Source organism: Nicotiana tabacum, chromosome 22, assembly GCF_000715075.1.
Source record: "Nicotiana tabacum cultivar K326 chromosome 22, ASM71507v2, whole genome shotgun sequence".
NCBI lineage: Eukaryota > Viridiplantae > Streptophyta > Magnoliopsida > Solanales > Solanaceae > Nicotiana > Nicotiana tabacum.
Genome location: NC_134101.1, coordinates 103,336,336 through 103,358,657, shown reverse-complemented (window position 1 = coordinate 103,358,657; position 22,322 = coordinate 103,336,336). Strand labels below are relative to the sequence as shown.

Sequence of the window (22,322 nt, the reverse complement as noted above, 5' to 3'; positions counted from 1 at the left end):
GGCAGTTTCGCATTTGCGAAGCTGAGTTCGCATTTGCGGACAACCCAGGATCACAATTGCGATCAATGCATCGCATTTGCGATATTGGAAGCTCTGGGGATGGTTCGCAATTGCAACTAGCTGCTCGTATGTGCGGACTTCGCAATTGCGATACCTACAGCTGGGTAAAATGTGAAAATTTTGGGACTTAGCTCATTTATACCATTTTTTAAATCTAGGCTCCATAGAGGCGATTTTTGAAGAGCAATTTCTTCCCAACTTCATAGGTCAGTAACTTTAACTTGTTTTTATTCAATTTTCATTAGTTTTTCATGAATTTCATTATCAAATCTTAGGTTTCATATGGAAGAAATTGATATTTTTGGTGGAATTTAGGAATTTTATAAAATTGAGATTCAGACCTCAAATTAAGGTCAAATTTCGAAACAAATCACATATTTGAACTCGGGGATGAATGGGTAATCGGGATTTGGCCTTATTTTGGGATTTCGACCACGTGGGCTGAGTTGACTTTTTGTTGACTTTTCCAAACATGATAAAAATCAATTTTTTCGTACGAATGTAGTTTCTAAAGCTTGTTTGAACAATAATTGACTAGATTCGGGTGGTTTGGAAGTTTGTTCTAAAGGGGAAGTCATGTTGAGTTGTTGATCTTGTTCTGAAAAAAAGTAAGTATCATGGTTAACCTTGATTTGAGGGAATTAGGACATGATTGATCTATTTACTACGTGATCCATATGTGAGGGCAGCATATATGCAAGGTGGTGAGTGTATATCTGTTGTCATGGGTTTAAGCATGGGGGTGGGGGTGTATTACTTATTTTACGTCTTTAAGTATACCATATCTTTGCTTAATTCATATTTTACTTGTTAGGTGCTCATACTTGATGCATGTTTTACTTGCTATATATGTATTCCCTTATTACATATTTTTAATTGTTATGTGCATTTATATGATATTAAATAGATATTTTTACCTCTCTCATGTCTTTACACGCCTTATTGACTTTACTTGTTTTTTGTATCACTCTACTATGTTATATCGGATTGCCTTAGAGGATTAATTATGTGTTTTAGTTCTCTTTCATGTTATGTTGTGAGATTCATTGTATTTGGTTGTTATTGATATATCGGATCGGATTACGCACCACAGCAGTATTATTAAATATATGGATCGGGTTGCGCGTCGCAACAGTATTATTATATATATCGGATTGGATTGCACTCCGCAACAGTATTATTATATATTGGATCGGGTTGCACGCAGCAACAATATCGCTATATATAGTGGATCGGATTGCGCGCCTCAACGGTATTTATATTGTTATTGATATTTGGGATCAGGTTGCGAGCCACAACGAAAAGGGTGTTATGTAGTTATTCTTGTTGTTATGCTCTGTTACCGTGTTGTGTTTTGAGGTTGCAATGTGATGTTATTCTGGGGCCCTCTAATATCTATTTATTTTATTTTGTTCATTATGTTGTTATTTGTTTCTCTCCATTGTTATTGCTTCTCTGCTTATTATTCGTACAAATTTTTAGTGAGTGTCTTATCATAGTCTCGTCACTATCTCGTCGGGTTTAAGCTCGATACTTACTGAGTACATGAGATAAGTTGTACTCATAATATATTTTTGCACTTCTTGTACAGATCCCAATATTGGTCCTAGCAGCATTCAGAGGTGATTGCTCGGACCTATTCTATCAGACAGATTTTGCATTACCTTTCAGACTTTATATGTAGTATTCTAGTGGCTCATGTACTTGTGACACTAGATTCACGGAATAGTCTTAGACAGCGATAGTTATGGATTTATTATGCATTTTACGAGATTTTGCTCTTTATTTCTTCTTATTATGTTTTTAAATTATTATACTGCTTTAATCATTTAGCTAATGTTAGCTTGCCTAGGAAGCACATGTTCGAATGCCCTGCAAAGTGGCTAAATACTAGTAGTATTTATAGTGTCTGATCTAAGTAGCCATTTCTGTGAATCACGCAGCTGTTACGAACATTAATTTTGGTCGATCATTACGTCTGAAGGATTTGTAACTAACGATTTAATGATGACTCTTTTAACCACTAAATTAATATCGAATCCCAGATATTTTGAAACCTAATGACCGCTATCAAGACACTTGTAGTAAATATTTTTTCGAACACTCGATCACCTCTCTGGAAACTCAAAATGAACTTGTGGAAAGTCCCTACTTGTCCTTAGTATAGACAACTCGGAGCCTTCTTCCTGACCTTCCACTTTGCTTTGCAGGATGGTGACTTAGCAATACTTACCACATGTCAGCTATCAAGTAGTACACGTTGCCATACTTTCCTCTCTCCACCTCATCCTTTCTCCTTGTAGCATGTTCTTGACATCGCTCGTTCAACTACAAATACATTCCACGCTAGGCGTCATAGTTTATTTGCAGTTGCACAATGATGTTTTTCTTTATTTTCACGCGGAGATAATAGAATAAGATTGAATTTTTCCGTTTGACCTTGCTCAATTAAGTGGAGTTTTGAACATCTTTCCAAAGATTGCAAGAGCAGAAGAATAAATTGCACATTGCATGCAATTTTTCAGACAATCTCTATCGCAAAAGCACGAATAAGTAAGCAAAATACAGCAGCTATACATGAGGATACTCAAAAATATACATCGGATCTGGCCACCAGTGTCTGTCTATCTATGGGCTCTATTCAGTACAATAATGCTGAAACAAAAAACAGAAGAGTGGGCACAAAGAAATGCACTCTACCCAGGTGACAACCTGCAATCATGGCAACAACACATGTATCATATTTTCAGCTCAAAATAAAGAAATTGGTTCCTACAAAGAGGTAAACTCCGTTAATCGACCTTGAGACCTCATAACATTATGGCATAGCTAAACACCATCTGCAACCCCTCCCTCCCTCGTGATAAGGATACAAGACTATCCAATGGCTAACATTAACTCATTTTCCAACGAAGAGCATAAAGAACAAGCTAGGAACTGAAAGATCCTCACCAGAAATGCCCAATGTCTGTGATGTTGGTAAAGCTGGCAAAGACATTTCTGCAAATTCAAGTGATTCAGTAAAAGACGGTATTTAGCCAGAGACACTAGCTATAGAGTATTCTGTAAAAACAAGCCTCATTTTATTCTCCTGACTTTTGTGGAATCAGCAAAAAAAGATGGCCAATTTTCAGTCAGTTACCAGGAGCACAAAGAGACAAGGATGTCACCGACGATGATGAAGGCCATGGAGCAGCAATATTGTCATTTAAGTCACAAGTAAAGCTGAAGCCTGTTGAATTGTCATACACCAGATCTGCTGGCAAGCTTCGAAGCAAGCACCCTGCTTCATTAATTTGAACAACTTCATCAGTATAAACTAGACCAAGAATATATAAGCATTGTGCTTTGGAAACACAAACTGTTTCCATCAACAAAATGCCAGTACAGTAACATGCAGTTCCATATAAATCTAAAGCCAAAGAGAGTTATAAACTTTAAGTTGTTTCTCATTAACAGCAGATACATACATAATTTCCAGATCCCAAGAACCTAAATCAGAACCTTTAAGTTCTCATGACCGAATATGTGCAAATAGTGTGCGATCCTAACTTCTTATGCTAAGGGGCATGTACATAACTAGAGATACTTATAGATAAGGAAATGGCTCTGTTGATTTTATGGCTAAACTCCGGACATCGAAAACGACATTCTGATATCACGAATAAGCCTCTTAAAGAAATTGTTAATCTGATTAGAGTAGATCCGCTCTGTTAGGATGATTCAATCTACTCTCCACCCCCACGCCACTCCAACAGAGATGTGGATAGAGAACATTTCACAGAAATTATGGGGAATGCGCATCAACTGAGTGTTAGATCCACACTGTTAGGAAAGAGTGTCTCAGCCCAAACCTAACCCCCCCCCCCCCCACTCCAACAGAAGATGTGGACAGCGAGAACATTTCATAGAATCTATCAGGAATGCACGGCAACTGAGTGTCTTTTCTCATATCAGACAAAAAACAGCACTAGAGCACAAAGAGGGGGTATCATTAAGCTGTACAAGACACAAAATTTCATAAGATATTTTCAATACTATTTCTCAACCTAAAATTGCAAATCTTCCATTTGGAGATATGCACTGATATCCAGACCCAGAGTCGGATCAGATGTTCATGGGGTCTCCACAACTTATATCAATATCCATGTTAGTGCATAAGTTTCTTACACAGTTTTTAAGCTTGATGAACACCCAGCCAATTTTATTTTATTTTTGATTGGTAATACCCACCCAATACTTCTTAATAACACATTATAGTTACAATTCAAACTATAGCTCAGTATTCTCTAATTACACATTACGAATCAACTTCCAAACTCGGACTCTAAAAGAGAATCTGTACCTTCTTGCCCATACGCTGCTCCACAGCAAACAGAAGCCAGGTGAAAAGAACACAAATGTCAGCTCGAAGAAACAAGAGACATAAATACATGGACAAAATCACAAAATGAATAATCACCTTGGAGACTAAAATCTTTCAAGTCAACATCACAAAGCTCATAAACGTTTGTCATAACTCCAGCCTTCTGCAACATAGAACCAAATACAGCAGCACACAAAATTGCTTGCCGATTTGTGATCAACATTTGCTTCTGTATCCCTGTGATGTAAGCATTTAACGAGCTACAACATGAAGGACTTGGAGCAGCTAAATTTCTGCATGCATTGATCACTTCAGATGGCTGCTTGAATTCCAGGGGACAAGCTACATCCAAAAGACAACAGCTTAGAAAGAAGCCTCTAAGGCTTGGAAAACATACGTTAAAAGGTTAGTACTCTGCCAAAAAGAAAAAAAGAAAGTTGATCAAAAAAATTACTTGGGCATAATAGAGGAGCAAATTACTGAGTTTATCCTCCTCACTTAATTTAGGGAAGAGATGAAAATATCATACAAGTTGACGGCTGCATATTTCTATCTCAAGGATAATTCCCCTTCAAGGACTACATACAACTTTAATACATTAACAAAGCTGCATCTTTTCATATGAATTTGGCGCCTCAATTCTAACAAGCTAACCGGAATTTCAGTGAATTTAGCATAATTGGACCAAATAGTAGCAACTTTGAACTTTTTTTTTATCACCAAAAAAAAAAATCTCTCTCTCTCTCTCTCACACACACACACACGCCGGTCGATTTTCGGCGTCAACCCCTCTCATCAGCGCATGCACAGGTAAGGTCCCCCCTCCCTTTCTTCTTCTCGTTTTCTCTTTTCTTTGTCTCTCCACGCTCTTTCTCTTCCCTTCTCTCTATTTTCCTCCCTTTCCGCCCCTTCCCATTTTCTTTCCCAGTACCAGTCGCCGGCGTAGGTGTGGTGGGTAGCAGACCCCTCTCTTCTCTCCCCTTTTCTTTCTTTCCAGCTTCTGTTTCACCTCCTCGCGTCTTCTCTTTCACCCGCTCGACCCTTCCTTTTGCCCCGATACCCAAGACCGCCGGCAATCTCCTTGCTGTTTCTCCCTCTCCCCTTTTTGCGCAGCAACTGCTGCAACCAGGAAAATCCTAGACCCCTTTTTTTCCTCTCCTTTTATTTTTGTTGGATACGTGCACTTGTATTTTATCTTGGTCAGCGCAGTGGAGACGACTTTAACCAGGCTCGAGCACCGGCGAGATGATGTTTGGCAGGCAGCAATAGCAGTGCATTGGGAGATCTCCGACTATAATCCAGGTTCCATCTTTCTTGAATCATAGTTGCGGGCATTTTTTCCGGTTGCCTTGCCGACAATTGTTGAGTGTGTTTACATCAGTTAGTTTTGGTTGCCTCGGCGACAACCTGTCGTTGGAGTAATTGCTTAGGTAGACATAACTTGCTTGTTTTGTATACTTGATTTTAGGCCCTATCTTTCTTGAGCAATTGTTACCTGTTTCGCTCATTCATATTTGCGTGCATAACCGTGATTCTGTTCCTCCCTGTTGCCTCGCCGGCAAACTTTGATTGTGTTTAATACCGCCTTTATTTTTGGCCTTGGTGATGGACGCACTGACACGCCACATTCAAAGGGAGGTGACATGATGTATGTTATTCGCCGATGACATAGTTCTAATTAATGAGACGCGAGGCCGCATTAACAAGAGGCTGGAGGTTTGGACACAGGCCCTTGAGTCTAAGGGTTTCTAGTTGAGCAAGACTAAGATGGAATACCTGGAGTTCGGCGGAGCCGAGGGAAGCGGGCGTGGAAGTAAGGCTTGAATCACATATCATCCCCAAGAGAGGCAGTTTCAAGTACCTTGGGTCAGTTATCCAGGGGATGGGGAGATCGAGGATGTCACACACCGTTAGGGGTGGGTGGATGAAATGGAGATTAGCATATGAAGTCATGTGTGACAAAAAAGTGCCTCCGTCACTCAAAGCTAAGTTTTATAGATCGGTGGTTAGACCGGTCGTGTTGTATGGGGCTGAGTGTTGGCCAGTTAAGAACTCACATATTTAGAAGATGAAAGTAGCAGAAATGAGGATGCTGAGGTGGATGTGCGGGCACACTAGGATTAATAAGATTAGGAATGAAGATATCCAGGAGAAGGTGAGTGTGGCTCCTATGGATGACAAGATGGGGGAAGCAAGGCTCAGATGGTTCGTGAACGTACGGAGGAAAAGCCCAGATGGCCCGATAAGGAGGTGTGAGCCATTGGTTTTGGCGGGTACAAGAAGAGGTAGAGGGTGGTCTAAGAAGTATTGGGAAGAAGTGATCAGACAGGACATGGTATGGCTTCAAATTTTCGAGGACATAGCCCTAGATAGGAAGGTCTGGAGGTCGAGCATTAGGGTTGTAGGTTAGGAGGTAGTTGAGCATTTTTTCTACTTTGTACAGGTGTAAGGCTAGTCTGAAAAGGTTGTCTTAGACTGCTAGTGGTTAATGTTGTGTTCACACTATTCTCCGTTTTTCATTGTGTCTGGCCTTATTTACTGGTTATTGTTATTGTTTTTCATCTATTTTCTGGTTCTTATGATGCTGTTATTATTTCTATGTTTTTTGTTGATAGTACTAATATATTGCCTCTTTTTGTCTTCTTGAGCCGAGGATCTATTAGAAACAGCCTCTCTACTCCCCCGGGGTAGGGGTAAGGTTTGCGTACACACTACCCCCAAACACCACTTGTGGGATTTTACTGGGTTGTTGTTGTTGCACAACCTTTATTTTTGGTTGCCTCGTCGGCTACCTGTAGTTGGATTTATTGTTCTAGGCAGACAACACTTCCTTGCCTTTCTATAATTGCAACTAGAGTCCATAAGTTTTAAGTTATCGTCTTTTTTTATTTTTGGCCAAATACATGTGCGGGCCCTTAAACTTGTCCATTTATTTCATTTAGACACTTAAACTTGGGATAGTACCTATTGAACACTTATACTTGAGCTAATTTGTATCTATTGAGCACATTTTTGGCAACCCGCTATAATATATGAGCGCGTGATTCTCACGCACAGTTGACTTGGCAAAAACAAATGATAAAATGACACATGGCAATAAGTATAATAAAATAAAATAAATACTTCTTCCCCTCCATTGTCTTCTTCGTCGGACCAATGGTCACCGAACCCCAAAATACCGAATACATGCTGATTTCGTCAGAGTCTTCCATCTATAGGTCATCTAGAGGACGTTTGCTTCATTCGAAGGCAAAGATCATCAAACAAGAAGGCAATTGAATAATTGAATTGATATAAAAAAGCTGCTTACTGATTACGACATTTCTGTATCTCTCAAAAAGCTTCTCTTTTTTGAGCTTGTGGCTAAGCAAGGAGGAATATTATGCAAGATTTGTTTGGTTCTCTGTTTTGCTAGATGTCTTTGGATTTTAATGGCAGAATATATGAAAGTTGTGATATTGTTTATACTTAAACGAGGCTCTTCAGTTGAGGTAGTTTATTAGTAATTTTGATCTTGCAAGAACAATGATTCTAAAAAATGGGTTTTGATTGTTTAGGCACCAATGTGTTTGAATTTAACACGGGTTTAAAAATGAAGAACACTGAGGACTAAAAAGTGGAAACCATGAATTTTGTGGAAAACCAGAGGGCATTGGAACGCCCTTTTTGAGGAGGAGAGAGAGCACCAATGAATTCTGTGGAAAAGAAAAGGAGAAAAAAGTAAAAGGGAATGGACCACCCATTTTTGAGACACCAAACGCGCTCAAAGAGAGTGAAGAATGCATGCTTTGCCAAGTCAAAAAAATGTGCTCAATAGATACAGATTAGCTCAAGTACAAGTGTTCAATAGGTACTATCCCAAGTTTAAGTGTCTAAATGAAATAAATGGACAAGTTTAAGGGCCTGCACATGTATTTGGCCTTTATTTTTTAACTACCTACTTGCATAGTGGTAGATTGGAAACGAGGTAGATTTACTATACTCGTAGTAGCGCCTAGTTTTTAAGCTCTCGAATTCTTAGCTTATATCTATTTGTTTTCGCTCTTTGCTAGTTTAGTGCTAGTGATTACTTAATACCCACTGAGGGAGTAAGGTCATGTCCTCGAGTGGGACGGGAGTTGGGGAGCAAGGTGGGAACGGGGTAAGTGATGCAAGATCAAGAAAGTTAAAAATTTAAGAATTCATCCAAGATTAGGATTTCTTTTCCTTAAAGATTGGGATTTTTTATTTCTTGTTTCCTATTAATTTAATTTTTGTTTTAATAAGGATTATATTTATAGGTCTAGTCAAACTAGGATTATTAGTTGGTATCTCATTTCTACTAGAATTCTTTTTCCTATTTTAGTTAGGATAGGTTTTCTTAACCTTAGTTTAATTAGGATTAGTTTTCCTTAACCTTATCAATTTTACTCATTGTAAGGCCTACTTAAAGGGCTTAATATGCTGAAAATAAAGATTGGTGATTAGTATTTCTAAACTTTTGCTTCAAAAACGTGATTTACTTTTTATTTCACTGTTCATTCTTTCTTCAACGCTTCTTGCAATCTAGTGGGATTGAAGAACGTGAGGGTGTGAGGTATCTTTCCATCTTACATTCTTCTAAGATGAGTTTAAAGAACGCTTTCGCTAGTTTTTTGATAAACTTTAGCAGAGTGCTTTTGTTTTTCTCTCTTCTTTGTGCTTGAGGTACAAAACCTTGAAAGTACATCAATTTGGTATCAGAGCGCAAGTTCCAAGTCCGAATTCTTACCTTGTTGTCTTATTCATCGTGTTACCAAACAAGAAAATAGCAAGTTTGTGATACTCTTCAATGGATCTTCAATTAAAAATTCAAAAATTAAGAACTATAGTCCTTGAACGAGACAATGAAGAAATTAAATTGCAGCTAAATAGTTTGACGGAATCAATAAAGCATCTGACTGAATTGATTGAAGGTTTGGTGCTTCAATCACCACATACCATACCAATGATACCACCACGTCTACCATTCCGATATCCACCAATTCAACCGCATAGTGCAAGCTATATTGAGCAAGTTGAAAAGATTGAAGCTGACCAAGACATAAGAGTACCAAGGCACCATGCTTAATATGATAAATATTCAGATAATAAAGGGAATGGGAATGAAGAGGACGAAACTGATGAAGACCAATATAAAAAAAAACAAGGACCAAGCATTGAATCCACAAATTGAGGAGTTACCACCAAAGTTTTATGATGATCCATTAACTATGTGTGTAATTGACTTTCCGGCTTTCAGAGATGCTCAACACAATATTGATTTGATTGTTGACTTTATCATTCCAAACAAGAAAACATATTGCGTTAATTCCAAAGTCCATAGAAATATTATAGTACAAGAGGAAAAATTACCTATAAAGAAGTGGATAATAGAGAATTTGAGTCCATACATTGGAGAAACAAGATGTCTTCACATCATAAATATGTATGGCTATCATCAAAGAGACTATTGGTGTACAAGCGATGCAATTGATGCATACTCAAGAAGAGCGCTGATCTCCATACTTAATTCAAAGCTAGGCATGGAGTTGGCTAAGTTTCATGAAGTTCTAACACCAATAACTTCACATCGCCAATTGAAGTTTGATAGTCAATACAGAAAGATTGGAGAAGGCATGGTAGAAAGTTTAAACTTAGAAAGTAGGATTTAGTTCGGCCACATGCTAAGTTTTCTTACAACGTGAAGAAGTTTTATAATAAGCTAGCAAAGTGTAACTTGAAACCTGGTGAGCGTTGGGTCCCCATTCTTATTATAGCAAATCTTGCGCCATATATAGAAGCAGTTAGACTCGAGGACAAGTCTTTTTCAACCAGGGGAGAATGATGCAATATCAAAAAAGCTAAAAATCCAAGAAATTCAAGAAGTCCAAGAATTAATCCAAGATTAGGATTTCTTTTCCTCAAAGGTTAGGATTTATTATTTCTTGTTTCCTAGTAATTAAATTTTTGTTTTAGTAGAATTATATTTGTAGTTCTAGTCAAACTAGGATTGCTAGTTGGTATCCATTCCTACAAGAATTATTTTTCCTATTTTAGTTATGATTGGTTTTCTTAACCTTATTTTTATTCTAATTTAATTAGGATTAGTTTTCCTTAACCTTATCAATTTTACTCATTATAAGGCCTATTTAAAGGGCTTAATATGTTGAAAATAAAGATTGGTGATTAATATTTCTAAGCTCTTACTTCAAAAACGTGATTTAATTTTTATTTCACTTTTCTTCCTTTATTCAAGGCTTCTTGCAATCTTGCAGAATTGAAGAACGTGTAGGCGAGGTTTCTTTTCATCTTACATTATTATAACATGAGTTTGAAGAGCGCTTTCGCTATTTTTGTGAAAAACTGTAGCGAGGTGCTTTTGTTTTTCTCTCTTCTTTGTGCTTGAGAGACGCAAAACCTTGAAAGTACATCGGTAAGGGAGCCTCTAGGATGAGAGTAGGGTCCTGAAACATAGGGACATTGACGGGGAGGTCTATAAAGTTAGGTAAGATTTTTCAGATGAGGAAGATCAACATAGCATGTATCCAGGAGACTAGATGGTGCGTATAAGGCACAGAATGTAGACGGGTTTAACCTATGGTACCCAGGAGGCGCTGGGGCAAGAATAGGGGAGGTATTTCAGTTGGCGGAGACCTCAGGGAGCTAGTGGTCAAGATTATGAGGGTAAACGATAGGTTGATGAGTATTAAGCTGATAGTTGCAGGGTTTATTGTTAACATGATTAGTGCGTACGCTTCTCAAGTAGGCTTGGACTAGGAGGTCGACAATTTTGGCAAGACTTGGACGAGGTGGTGCGTAGTATCCTGCACACCGAGAAGCTATTCATTAGAGGGAACTTCAATGGTCATATTAGGGCTACTGCTAGAGGTTATGATGATGTGCATGGCGGGTTCGACTTTGGGGATAGGAACGAATGAGGTATCTCATTGTTGGATTTCGCTAGAGCTTTTGATTTGGTGATAGCTAACTCGAGTTTTTGTCGAAAAGGGAGGAGCACCTGGTCACCTTCCGAAGCATAGTGGCCAGGACTCAAATTGATTACCTTCTGTGCAGGATATGTGATACAAGTCTATGCATTGATTGCAAGGTCATCAAGAGTGAGTACTTCACGACCCAGCATAGGCTCCTATTGATGGACTTGGAGATCAAGAGGAATGGGAGAAAGAGGTTGGAGGTTTGGAGGTTGAGCAGGACCAAAACAGAAGACCTAAAGTGCAGATTCAGTGACGGGACTCATGAAGCGAACGTGGATGTGAAGCTTGATACTCAAGTCATCCCCAAGAAAGATAGTTTCAAGTATCTCCTCAAGTATTGGTAGCACTCATGTACCTTCATATTCTTGGATCTTTATTACGTCATGTTGTTTAGTTCGCCTCAGTTATCATATTTCCATGTTGTTACTACTTGGTACTACTTGTTTTTTCCTTCCTCCTTTTCTTCTCTCTTCCGTTTCTTTCCTTTTTTTATCCCCAAGAAAGATAGTTTCAAGTATCTCCTCAAGTATTGGTAGCACTCATGTGCCTTCATATTCTTAGATCTTTATTACGTCATGTTGTTTAGTTCGCCTCAGTTATCATATTTCCATGTTGTTACTACTTGGTACTACTTGTTTTTTCCTTCCTCCTTTTCTTCTCTCTTCCGTTTCTTTCCTTTTTTTGTTCTTCTTCTCTTCTTCTTCATCTTCTTCCTCTTCTTCTTTCTCGCCTTTTCTGAGCCGAGGGTCTATTGAAAATAGTCTCTCTACCTTCACTAGGTAGGAGTAAGCCCTGCATACACACTACCCTCCCCAGAACCCACTTGTGGGAATATATTGGGTCTGTTGTTGTTGTTGTTGGACCAAATAGTAGCAAATAAAGCTTAAAAGTTAGAATAGAGAAATAACAAACACAGCTATTAAAGCTTAAAACACAAAAATAGAGAATAAACAAGGAAACAAAACTAACATTATTTTGTAACCTAGAAATCTCTGAGGGCCACCTGGAGCACGATGTCAAACTCATAATAATAGGTCCTCAATCTCCACTAAAATACTGGACTTTACTGAAGAGTCTGAAATCATGTCATGTGCCTAACCCACACATCATGTATTGTGTTCTCATCGCTAAACCAAAGCCTTGAGGGCGAGGAAACAACAAACTTATGAATCGAAGATGCTAACTATTGAAGGATGTGCAAATTGAGGTCAGCTAGCAACCAGTGTAAACACAACACGGCATAAGTGGGAATTTGTATAGATTTTGGTCACGCAAAGTAAGGTACTCCAACCAGGAAGATGAAGAATGTAAAGAAGGAAAAATATAAGGAGAGGAAAGGGGAAAAAAGAAGGAAAAAGATGCGAGGGAGGCATCACTAGTTTGCTCGTCACTGCGACATGAGTTCTGAATCTTGTGACGAAGTGAAGGTGATGTTGTCGCTACTCCGATTGCTTTTGATGTTGTCGCTACTCCAATTGCTTTTCTGGTTTTCCCAGATTTGGAGGAAGAAGAAGAAGAAAAGAAAAGCCAAGGAGAAGTGGTAAAAAGAAGCTTTTTGGGCTACTACCAAATTTCAAATCATGAGCGAATTGCAAAGATAGGGGCCTGCTTGTCTTAGCCTTAAAACACACACACACAGACACACACATATATATAGTACATAAAGAATGAAATGATAACGTATTTACAAAAAGTTATTTAGACTTATTTTGATTCAATTGTTTTACTAAATTATTCAATAAAGTTGAGTAGTAAACCATGATTATTTAATTAATTAAAAATAAAAAAGCAATACAGAATTACACAATAATTGTTGGCCACTAAATTTAATTAATAGAAATTGAGTTATATCACATTGCTGAATGAGGTATTTTTGGGCAATTCTAAATAAATAATGGAATACATACTAATATACTTATTAAACGTATAACTCTACCCCTGTCCTTATTCGCGAATCCTAAGACTTGCGTGATGACAACTATGACACTTAGATCCGCAAATGCGTTAGATAATCACACAAGTACTTGCTGGTATCCTAGCAACGACTTAAATTTTTGAGAAAGATATTGATTCCTAACAACGGCAACTCTTAAACTATAAAAGAACATAAGCACTTATACACTTGGTCCGCAAAGAAACCAGCATAAATCCAATGGTTATTACTGGATCAGATGTCTAATCAACGAGCTTTTACAACCCTATGTCGTGAAGCCATAAGAAGCCACAGTAGAAGTGACTTGCTAATATCAGTCACATGGCTTGCTTGAATTTAGTAATTGAGTCCTTCAACTCTCACATATGAATCTAGTAGTCTTACTTGAGCCACCTAAGCTTTCCATTCATTTAGTGGGACAAGGTCAGTCATTTTCACCTCTAAGCACGGATTGGCTCACCCAATGTCCTTTACAATGTAATTATGGAAAATCTTCTACCTAAACTGCTTTGATAGGTCATAACATGGTTTTCATGCCATGATCTGCTCTACCTAGGGAGACTTCAATGAGAGCAAAACCAAAGAAGTCAAAAAAAGTATCGCAATATAGTTGATAAAGTTAATTCTTAAGACCCACCAAAATTTTTCACAGGTTTTCAAAGAAGCACCTTACCCAGATCATCATGAGACTATCAATTAACATAGAAAAATACAGCTTAATACTCTTCCATATAATGAGACTGACGTTGGACCCTAGAATCATAACATACAAAATATGGCTTAAAACTCTTGTAGTATAAGAACTCAAGCACATTCAGAGCCGAACATAACACAAAATGAGATATATAATGGGGCCAACATTTGAGAATTGTCTTAAAAGCAGAGAAAGCTAACTCAAAAATAACCATCTTCACCATTCAAATTAAGCAGAAAACTTAGACTTGGCAAATAACAGCCAGAAGAATAGTTTCTTAAACTCTGGATAAAGACCACAAGCTTGAGTTCAAATCCCTTTCTGACCTCCATTGCGGTCTCAGCCATTAGAACCTATATCCTCAATCCAATACCCATGTCATAAAGAACACGAATAAGAGAACAGTGAAGGTTTTAACAGAGAATGCAGAAAATATGTAGCATGAAGAGCAGAGGAGTAAGGATTGGAAGAAAGGTGCACTATGAAACTGAACCAGACATAAGCACTTCAATAATCAATAAGAAGTTCATTATTATGTGCTAAAATCCTTACCTTTGTTAATTTTGCAGGAAGACAACAACCGAAATGCAGTATTGGCATCCTCAAACCTTAGTTTCCTAGCAATCCATGAATAGACCACTCCCTTACAATCATTAAGAGTGTCAATTTCACTAGGTGCTCCAACTATGTTCTTCTTATCACTGAGAGCCGTTTTTATCCCAGATATCTGAAGTGCAGCCTCAGAAATTGCAGGCTGGCAAACAGGCCTGCAGCACTCTTTCAGAGGATCAACTGTGATGCATGAATCTAACAGTTTGCTTGTATTTAATGCTTTCTCAAAGGTACTGATGTCCTTCACGGGGCAAGACCCGCCAGTCAGATTGGACGACTTTACAGAACACATGCTAGATAAGGAGCTGTTTGCTCCTCTGCTGGCTAGTATACTGATGATATCTTTAAAACAATCATCAGCCACCGCATTTTGTAAAACTAAAGTATCAGAACGGTTGCTGTAAAATCCCTGGAATATGTGGAGTAAGCTATTAAACTGCGGGCAGCATATTACATTCCCTACTACTGTAGACAAAGATTGAGTACAATCAGATGCTGTTTTTCCTGTGATGCTCGAAATGACTGAGAAATTTACAGGGCATCTTCCAGTCAAGACAGGGTCATAAGTCTTTGGGAAGGAAGGGTACATTGGTGGCAAAGGTTCTCCAGGAAAAGGATAATGGGGGATCATAGCGGGTGATATGTCAATTGGCTGAAAAGTTCCACTGTTAGGTGTGCTAGGTAGTTCAGACATGGAAGGGGCTTGCCAAGGTTTAGGTAACAGAGGCAGAGCCACTACATTTTGATAGCTAGACAACCAGAGAGCAACTACTAGCAGCAGGTGGCAAAACGAACCTGCAATATGAGAAAAGTCTGTATCTCAGCAAGCATACATAATTTAAAGCCTAGATAGAGATGCCACATGCACAGAACTCTATACGAGTTCAGATATGTCAATTACCTTTAGAAAGTGGTTACTTCATGTAATAATGCCAAGTAAATCCTATGTAGCTTGAGACTTGAGAAAAAATCATCATGAAAATAAACTATGTGATTGAGGTGCAAAGAAAACGAGGCAATCAAAACTAAGGTTCAGCAATTATCATTTTCTATTCAGTATGGATACTATAAAGCCGACAAGAGAGGAATTGTCTAGTGGGAAGGACTTTCCACCTCCAAACCACAAGGTTTTTTACCATATCGAGGAAAACAAGGAAAATACGAAAGCCACCATCAGGCATAAAACATGTGACCAACAAGAGTTGTAGACCAAAGAGTTTCTCTATAACTGCATGCATAACCATGAACTTGTAAAATAAAAAACTGGAAACACCTATGATGCCATTTCTTAAGAGACAAAACAGAAAGCCCAAGAAAATCTAGAGCAGGCCAGGTGGCTTTTGGGTCACGGGTGGAGGGCAGAGTGACAGTGTGAAGTTTTGTCTTTCCCGATCTCCTACCGGATAAAGGAAAGTGTAGCATAAAACTTTCATGAGCCCAGTGCTTTACCCTTGAGACGACTAACAATCATTATACAAGCCATGACTCCACTAACCCTCCGGCAACATGGGGACGTGCAACAGGAACCTTTAGTCGGCTGATGGTACACCAATTGAGCTGGTCAAGTCGCAATACCTACACCAGATCGAACCATGTTATAATGCAGAAGAGATCAGGCAACACCATAGAATCCTAAATCACCTTATAAAGCAAAGGCATCCATCCATATATAAGCTTGGATCTTATTATTAAGAAAGAGGAACTACAACAGAGAGGAGCATAACATGCTTTGTACCCTCCACAAGGCAGTCTAAATGCATCATTTTCTTGTTGGAGAAGCATTAAATAAACATCTAGCCAGGTATAACTCACATCTCATGCAAGATTAATAACCATTTGCAGAGTAGACAACTGATAAGCTTGCAATGGTAAACTGGGGTAAGGCCATAAGCGACCTTAGCAGATTAAATGCAACTCTTATCCATAGAATCCAAGGAAAGAACCGGACTAAGATGTTCTAAATTGCCTCTCTTTCATCATTGTCTTACCCTAGTTTGCCGTATGCAGAATTGAAAAGTAATGGAGGTTCAAATTCACTCTTTTCCAGGTCTTAAAATTTCTACTTCACAATTGGAAGGTTAATAATGTGTAACAGCCCAAACCACTAGTGATATTGTCCTCTTTGGGCCTAGACCCGAACGGCTTTAAAACACGTCACTAGAGACTAAGGCTTGTCTACTTATATACCCTGCATCTCTTCCGTTTTTGTCGATGTGGGATTCGCCTAGGGTTTGTCCCACCACCATTCAAGGTTGCACGCGGAGTGGCTCTGATACCATATGTAACAGCTCAGCCCACTAGTGATATTCCGCTTTGGGCCTAGACCTGTATGGCTTTAAAACGCGTCACTAGAGCCTAAGGTCTGTCTACTTATATACCACGCATCTCTCTCGTGTTTTGTCGATATAAGAAAATGGCATATTTACATATCACCATCATCCAATTATTCCTTTCTCATCCTACTTCCCATAATTGCATTCCATTTTAAGGCCACAGTCCAAGTTATCCCAATAACGGTGTAAGATCGTGACTACAAAGAGTATTCATACCTTAAACTTGTCCATTCTTCCTTATGAGAAAAAGAATAGCTCTCATACACAAAGTTACAGCTAGAAACTTGAAAATACCACTAATAAAACTCTTATTAAGACAAGAAAACCAAATCTTTCATAAAAGCCTAATCTTTCTATGCACATAGATCAGCCCTATGAAAAAACACACATACAGGACACTTCTCAAACATACCCCTCAGCACTCGTTTCAAAACTCAAGAGCGAAACAACCAGAAAACAAAATTAAAAAGGAAAATGTAGCTTAAGTCCCTAAGATCGCAATATAAGCAAATCCAAACGGGTAGTAGCCAAAAACAAATATACACATACAGAGAAAGAAACAAAGAGAAGAAAATGATAAGGATGAACCTGAAGTGAAAACCCGGTAAAGAACAGAAAGTGTTCTTATCAGTTGTCATTAAAGAATGGCAGGCAAGGGTTCAAACAATCAAGAACACGAAGACCATTTTTCTAAGTGAAAATCAACCCACAAATTTGACTATATTTGGAAAGTGGGTAAATGTCCAAGAAAATATCAATAGAACCCTATAATAATTATCAGAGAGGAGGGGAAGTAGTAGGTGTTGAGCTCAATGATGGATAAAGTGGGGCGCCGCGGCTTGAAGAGGGGGGGTGCGAATGTTACTGTCCTCTTTTGCCGGTGGCTCTTTTTATTTTCTTTTATATATATGATGAAGTGTAACCCTGCGGTTGTGTAATGGGAAGATCCATCAAACCACCTGATTTTTCCACGTAAAAATGGGATGGACCCCGCACTTTTTGGTGTTCGGGTCCAAGTGAAATGCATTATATCAGACTTGTTTATGATTGACTGATTGGAAAAGCAGTGGAACATGGAAAATTCTCTTGTATTTTTATGTATTTTCTTTTTCCCAAAATAAAAGGACTAGTCATAGTGTTGGCGCATTGTGCATGTTCCCATATTAATAAATATAATACTCCCTCCGTTTCAATGTATGTGAACCTGTTCGATTGGGCACGGAGTTTAAGAAAAAATAATAATTTTTGAATTTGTGGTCCTAAACAAATTAAAAAGGGGTCCAGAGTATTTGTGTGGTTATAAAAACTTCTCATTAAGGGTAGAGTTGTAAGTTTATACTAAATTGTTTCCAAATTTAGAAAGGGTTCATTCTTTTTGGAACGGACCAAAAAGAAAATAGGTCACATAAACTGGAACGGAGGGAATATACGGTTAAAATCGAATCCACCCGATTTTACTGATTTATCGTGATCAGTGTGAAGGATCGAAGATCGATCCCGTAATAGATCAGACTGAGGCACGAGGACAAGATATCGAGTTCGAGATTCGAGGTACTTCTCAAGATCGAGGTCGGTAGCGACTGAGATCAAATGAGATAGACATCGAGAAAGATCGAAGGTAGCATAATAACATAAAGGCGAAGTATCTGTGACTGGTCGAAGATCATGGCGGAAATCTCAGAACGGATCAAATCAAGGACGGTTAATTAGCTAATCATGGGATTCCCTTCTGCAATTAGAGTTACACCATAATTAGGATTTCTCTACTATATAAAGAGGAGCTCCAATCATTTGTAAGACACTTACATTCTAGATATCAAAGCAATATAACGCTTTTTCTTTAGTTCATATTCTTGTTCATCAGCTAGTTACATTTTTCATTGTTCTTGCACCAATCAGTTCGAGGGTATTCAAGCTCAAGGGCTGAATTCCATTCAAACACTGGCTTGCTTTATCTTATTGTCAATTTCCATTATTAATCTTTATATTCATCAATTGATATTAGGTGAAATCACCAGTGGCGGCCCGACGAATTCTGTGGCCTAAAGCCAAACTTTATGAGGGGCCTTAATTTTTTTTAAAATAATTATTATTTATTTGAAGTCTATTTTTTTAGCTTTTCTTAGATATAAATTTGTTAATAATTTTCTTATAATCAATAACTCCTAATAAATATTTCTCAATTGATAATATAGTTAATCCATTTAACCTTTTTGTGACATTGTTGATCTTAGGTAAGTTTTGAAAACTTCATTCCGCTGAAGCAACGATAACACGAGTTATTAATATTATTCCACAAGCAATTTAGGCATTTGAAAAAGAATTAAATTTTTTTATTTTATTAAGCGTATCAATTAAACTGCTATCTTCTAATTGTCATATTTTTCTTAATACTTTTGTCAAAAAATAAATCTAAACCATTAAATATGCATTGATTATTATGCTTTAAAGAACATTCAAGATTAAGACAATATTTTTTCAAATTTCAACATCTAGTGATCTTAGTTTTACCGCCAAATAGAAAACCAAAAATATTTTCATATGCTGCTAATTGTTCAAATCTATTTTGAAGTGAAAAAATAGCTTTGTCTATTATGTATAAAAGTAATCAACTCTAAAGTACTCTTCGAAAGATTTTGAGATTTTATTATCAACATTCGCATTAATTTGTTACTTCCTATATATCACATGTTTCTTACGAAATTCGGGCTCGATATTCATTTCAAGTGCAATTTTCTTGGTAGAATTCATAGCAGTTGCAAATCCTTCTTATCTATTTTTGTTAAAGAAAGAAATAAAAAAAATCACTTTATAGAACTTTTATTAAAAGTTATACATAGTTTATTAGGTGTAACAGAAAATGGAGCCCCAAAAATTATGGGGCCTAAAGCGGTTGCTTTACTTGCTTTATGGAATCGCCGCCCCAGAAAATCACTGTAATAAGATCAAATTAGTTGAAATTGGTTATAGCTGTTAATCAAATTAGTATAGTTAATTGATAGTTAAACAATCACGTATCCTTAAAACCACATTATAAGTTAAATTGTTATCCAATTTTAAGGGTAAACAGTTTGGTGCCCACCATGAAGCTAAGGATAATAGTGATTGCCTGGTATTAAATCTCATAACACACACCGTTTTACGCTTGTTCTCGTTAGCGTTTTTGATTTCAGGAATTAACATGTCAAACTCTCAAGTAGCACCCACTCACACAGACAATGGCTTTGGTCTTCATAGCGAGAACGAAAACATAGCCGCCCCGGGAAATGGAGTACCTCTAGGCAACCCCGATGGACCGACGGGCGTAGACCTAGTCGATGTTAGTTCCCATATTGACATTAATGGGAATTTGGGCGTTGACCCTGAAAAATGGCATCCGCATATATGCTCGAGCAGACGATCAGAACGCACAAAGCGGTAAAGAAGGCGGAATTAGCCTTCGAATGATATTCGAGATGTTGCAGACTCAATAAGCTGCGATAGCACAACTCCAAACTCAGAATCGAGCACTAAGCAGAATTGAGCTCGAAACATCACAAGAGGTTGTTCATAGAGCCGAACCTATACCGGAGAAATTGAACGCTAATGAATTGGGGACTGACCACGTCATTATGAAGATGCTCGAGGAGCTCACCAAACGGATCGAATCAGGTGAAAGGAAAATTGAGGCTAGTGACAAAAAAGTAGAAATGTACAACTCACGGGTTGACCAAATATCGGGGGCACCCCCGATTCTAAAGGGTTTGGATTCGAAGAAGTTCGTGCAGAAGCCTTTCCCTCCAAGTGTGGCTCCGAAGCCAATCCAGAAAAAATTCTGCATGCCAGAAATTCCCAAATACAATGGAACCACTGACCCTAATGAACATGTCACTTCTTATACGCGCGCAATAAAGGGGAATGACTTAGAAGATGATGAGATTGAATCCTTTTTAATGAAAAGGTTTGGAGAAACTTTATCGAAAGGGTCAATGATATGGTACCACAATTTGCTGCCTAATTCCATTGATTCCTTCGCCATGCTTGCAGATTCATTCGTGAAGGCACACGCCGGAGCAATAAAGGTTGCAACTAGGAAATCAAACTTCTTCAATGTGAAACAAAAGGACAACGAAATGTTGAGAGAATTCGTATCTCGGTTCCAGATGGAATGCATGGACCTACCCCCAATTACAGATGATTGGGTTGTTAAGGCTTTTACTCAAGGTTTGAACGAATGGAGTTCGACAGCGTCACGACAACTAAAGCAGAATTTAATTGAATATCCTGTTGTGACCTGGGCCGATATACATAATCGGTACCAGTCAAATATTAGGGTCGAGGATGATCAATTGGGAACCCCTTCTAGTTCCGTCTACCCAAATAGGCCCATCGGCAGAACTCAAAGAGACCTCGACAGAAAACCCCGATCGAACAGAGATTGGTACCAACTGTACAGCGCAAATCATAGAAACAACGGCCTAGGACGTAATCCCGTTCGAAACGATCGAAGGAATGACCGAGGGCAGAACTCCTGAGGGCTCATGAGTAAAAGTGGCTTCGACAAACATGTCGAACACACAAAAGCACCATGACTATTTGAGTACAACTTCGGTATCGATGCGTCGGCTATTGTATCAGCCATTAGACGGATCAAGGATACCAGATGACCCAGGCCCTTACAGACCAACCCATCTCAAAGGAACTCTAATCAAATATGCAAATATCATGGTACCCATGGTCACAAAACCGAAGATTCCAGATAGTTGAGGGATGAGGTAGCTCGTTTATTCAACGAGGGTCACCTTCGAGAATTCTTAAGTGGTCGAGCCAAGAACCACTTCAAAAATAGAGATTCAAACAGACAGAACGAGCAGAAAAAGCCATAGCATGTGATTCATATGATCGTTAGAGGGGACGATATTCCTCAAGGACCGGTATTTAAACGCACCAAAGTGACGATCACAAGGGAAAAAGCAAACTTGGGACTACTTACCGGAAGAAACCCTGTCTTTCGATAACGAGGATGCAGGAAGGATCGAACAACCTCACAACGACACACTAGTAATATCTATCCTTCTGGAAAAAATTCAGGTTAAATGTGTGTTGATTGATCTAGGTAGCTCGGCAAACATTATTCAATCAAGGGTTGTAGATCAAATCGTACCTGCAGCTCGAGTGCTTAACGGCTTCAACATTGTAAGCACATAACTTTTGACCCGCGCAACTTTTAAAAGTAGTATTTTAAAAAATATTTATTTATTTTCATTTTAATAGAATTTCAGTCAACTTTTAGTTTTAATTTTAAAACATAAGTTTAAAAACACAAAAATAGTTTTATAATGTTTCAACC

General features: G+C 38.3%; 1 protein-coding gene across 12 annotated transcripts; it reads right to left on the bottom strand.

Moving 5' to 3' along the window:
* Positions 1-2,515: 2,515 nt before the first annotated feature.
* Positions 2,516-17,892, bottom strand: LOC107760681 (putative GPI-anchored protein At1g61900). Of its 12 annotated transcripts, none has more exons than XM_016578766.2 (8): positions 17,582-17,892; positions 16,110-16,235; positions 14,601-15,455; positions 4,523-4,768; positions 4,406-4,420; positions 3,203-3,346; positions 3,013-3,060; positions 2,516-2,772 (listed from the first exon to the last, which is right to left on the bottom strand). In XM_016578766.2, the coding sequence occupies exons 2-8, from the start codon at positions 16,141-16,143 to the stop codon at positions 2,702-2,704; spliced, it is 1,413 nt and encodes a 470-aa protein (XP_016434252.1). In that variant the 5' UTR covers positions 16,144-16,235; positions 17,582-17,892; the 3' UTR covers positions 2,516-2,701. The 12 variants fall into 12 exon arrangements, with proteins under 12 accessions (XP_016434252.1, XP_016434253.1, XP_075099986.1 ...); XM_016578767.2 differs by having other exon boundaries at positions 3,203-3,343; XM_075243885.1 differs by having other exon boundaries at positions 16,061-16,235; positions 17,582-17,851.
* Between the last annotated feature and the right edge of the window lie 4,430 nt (positions 17,893-22,322).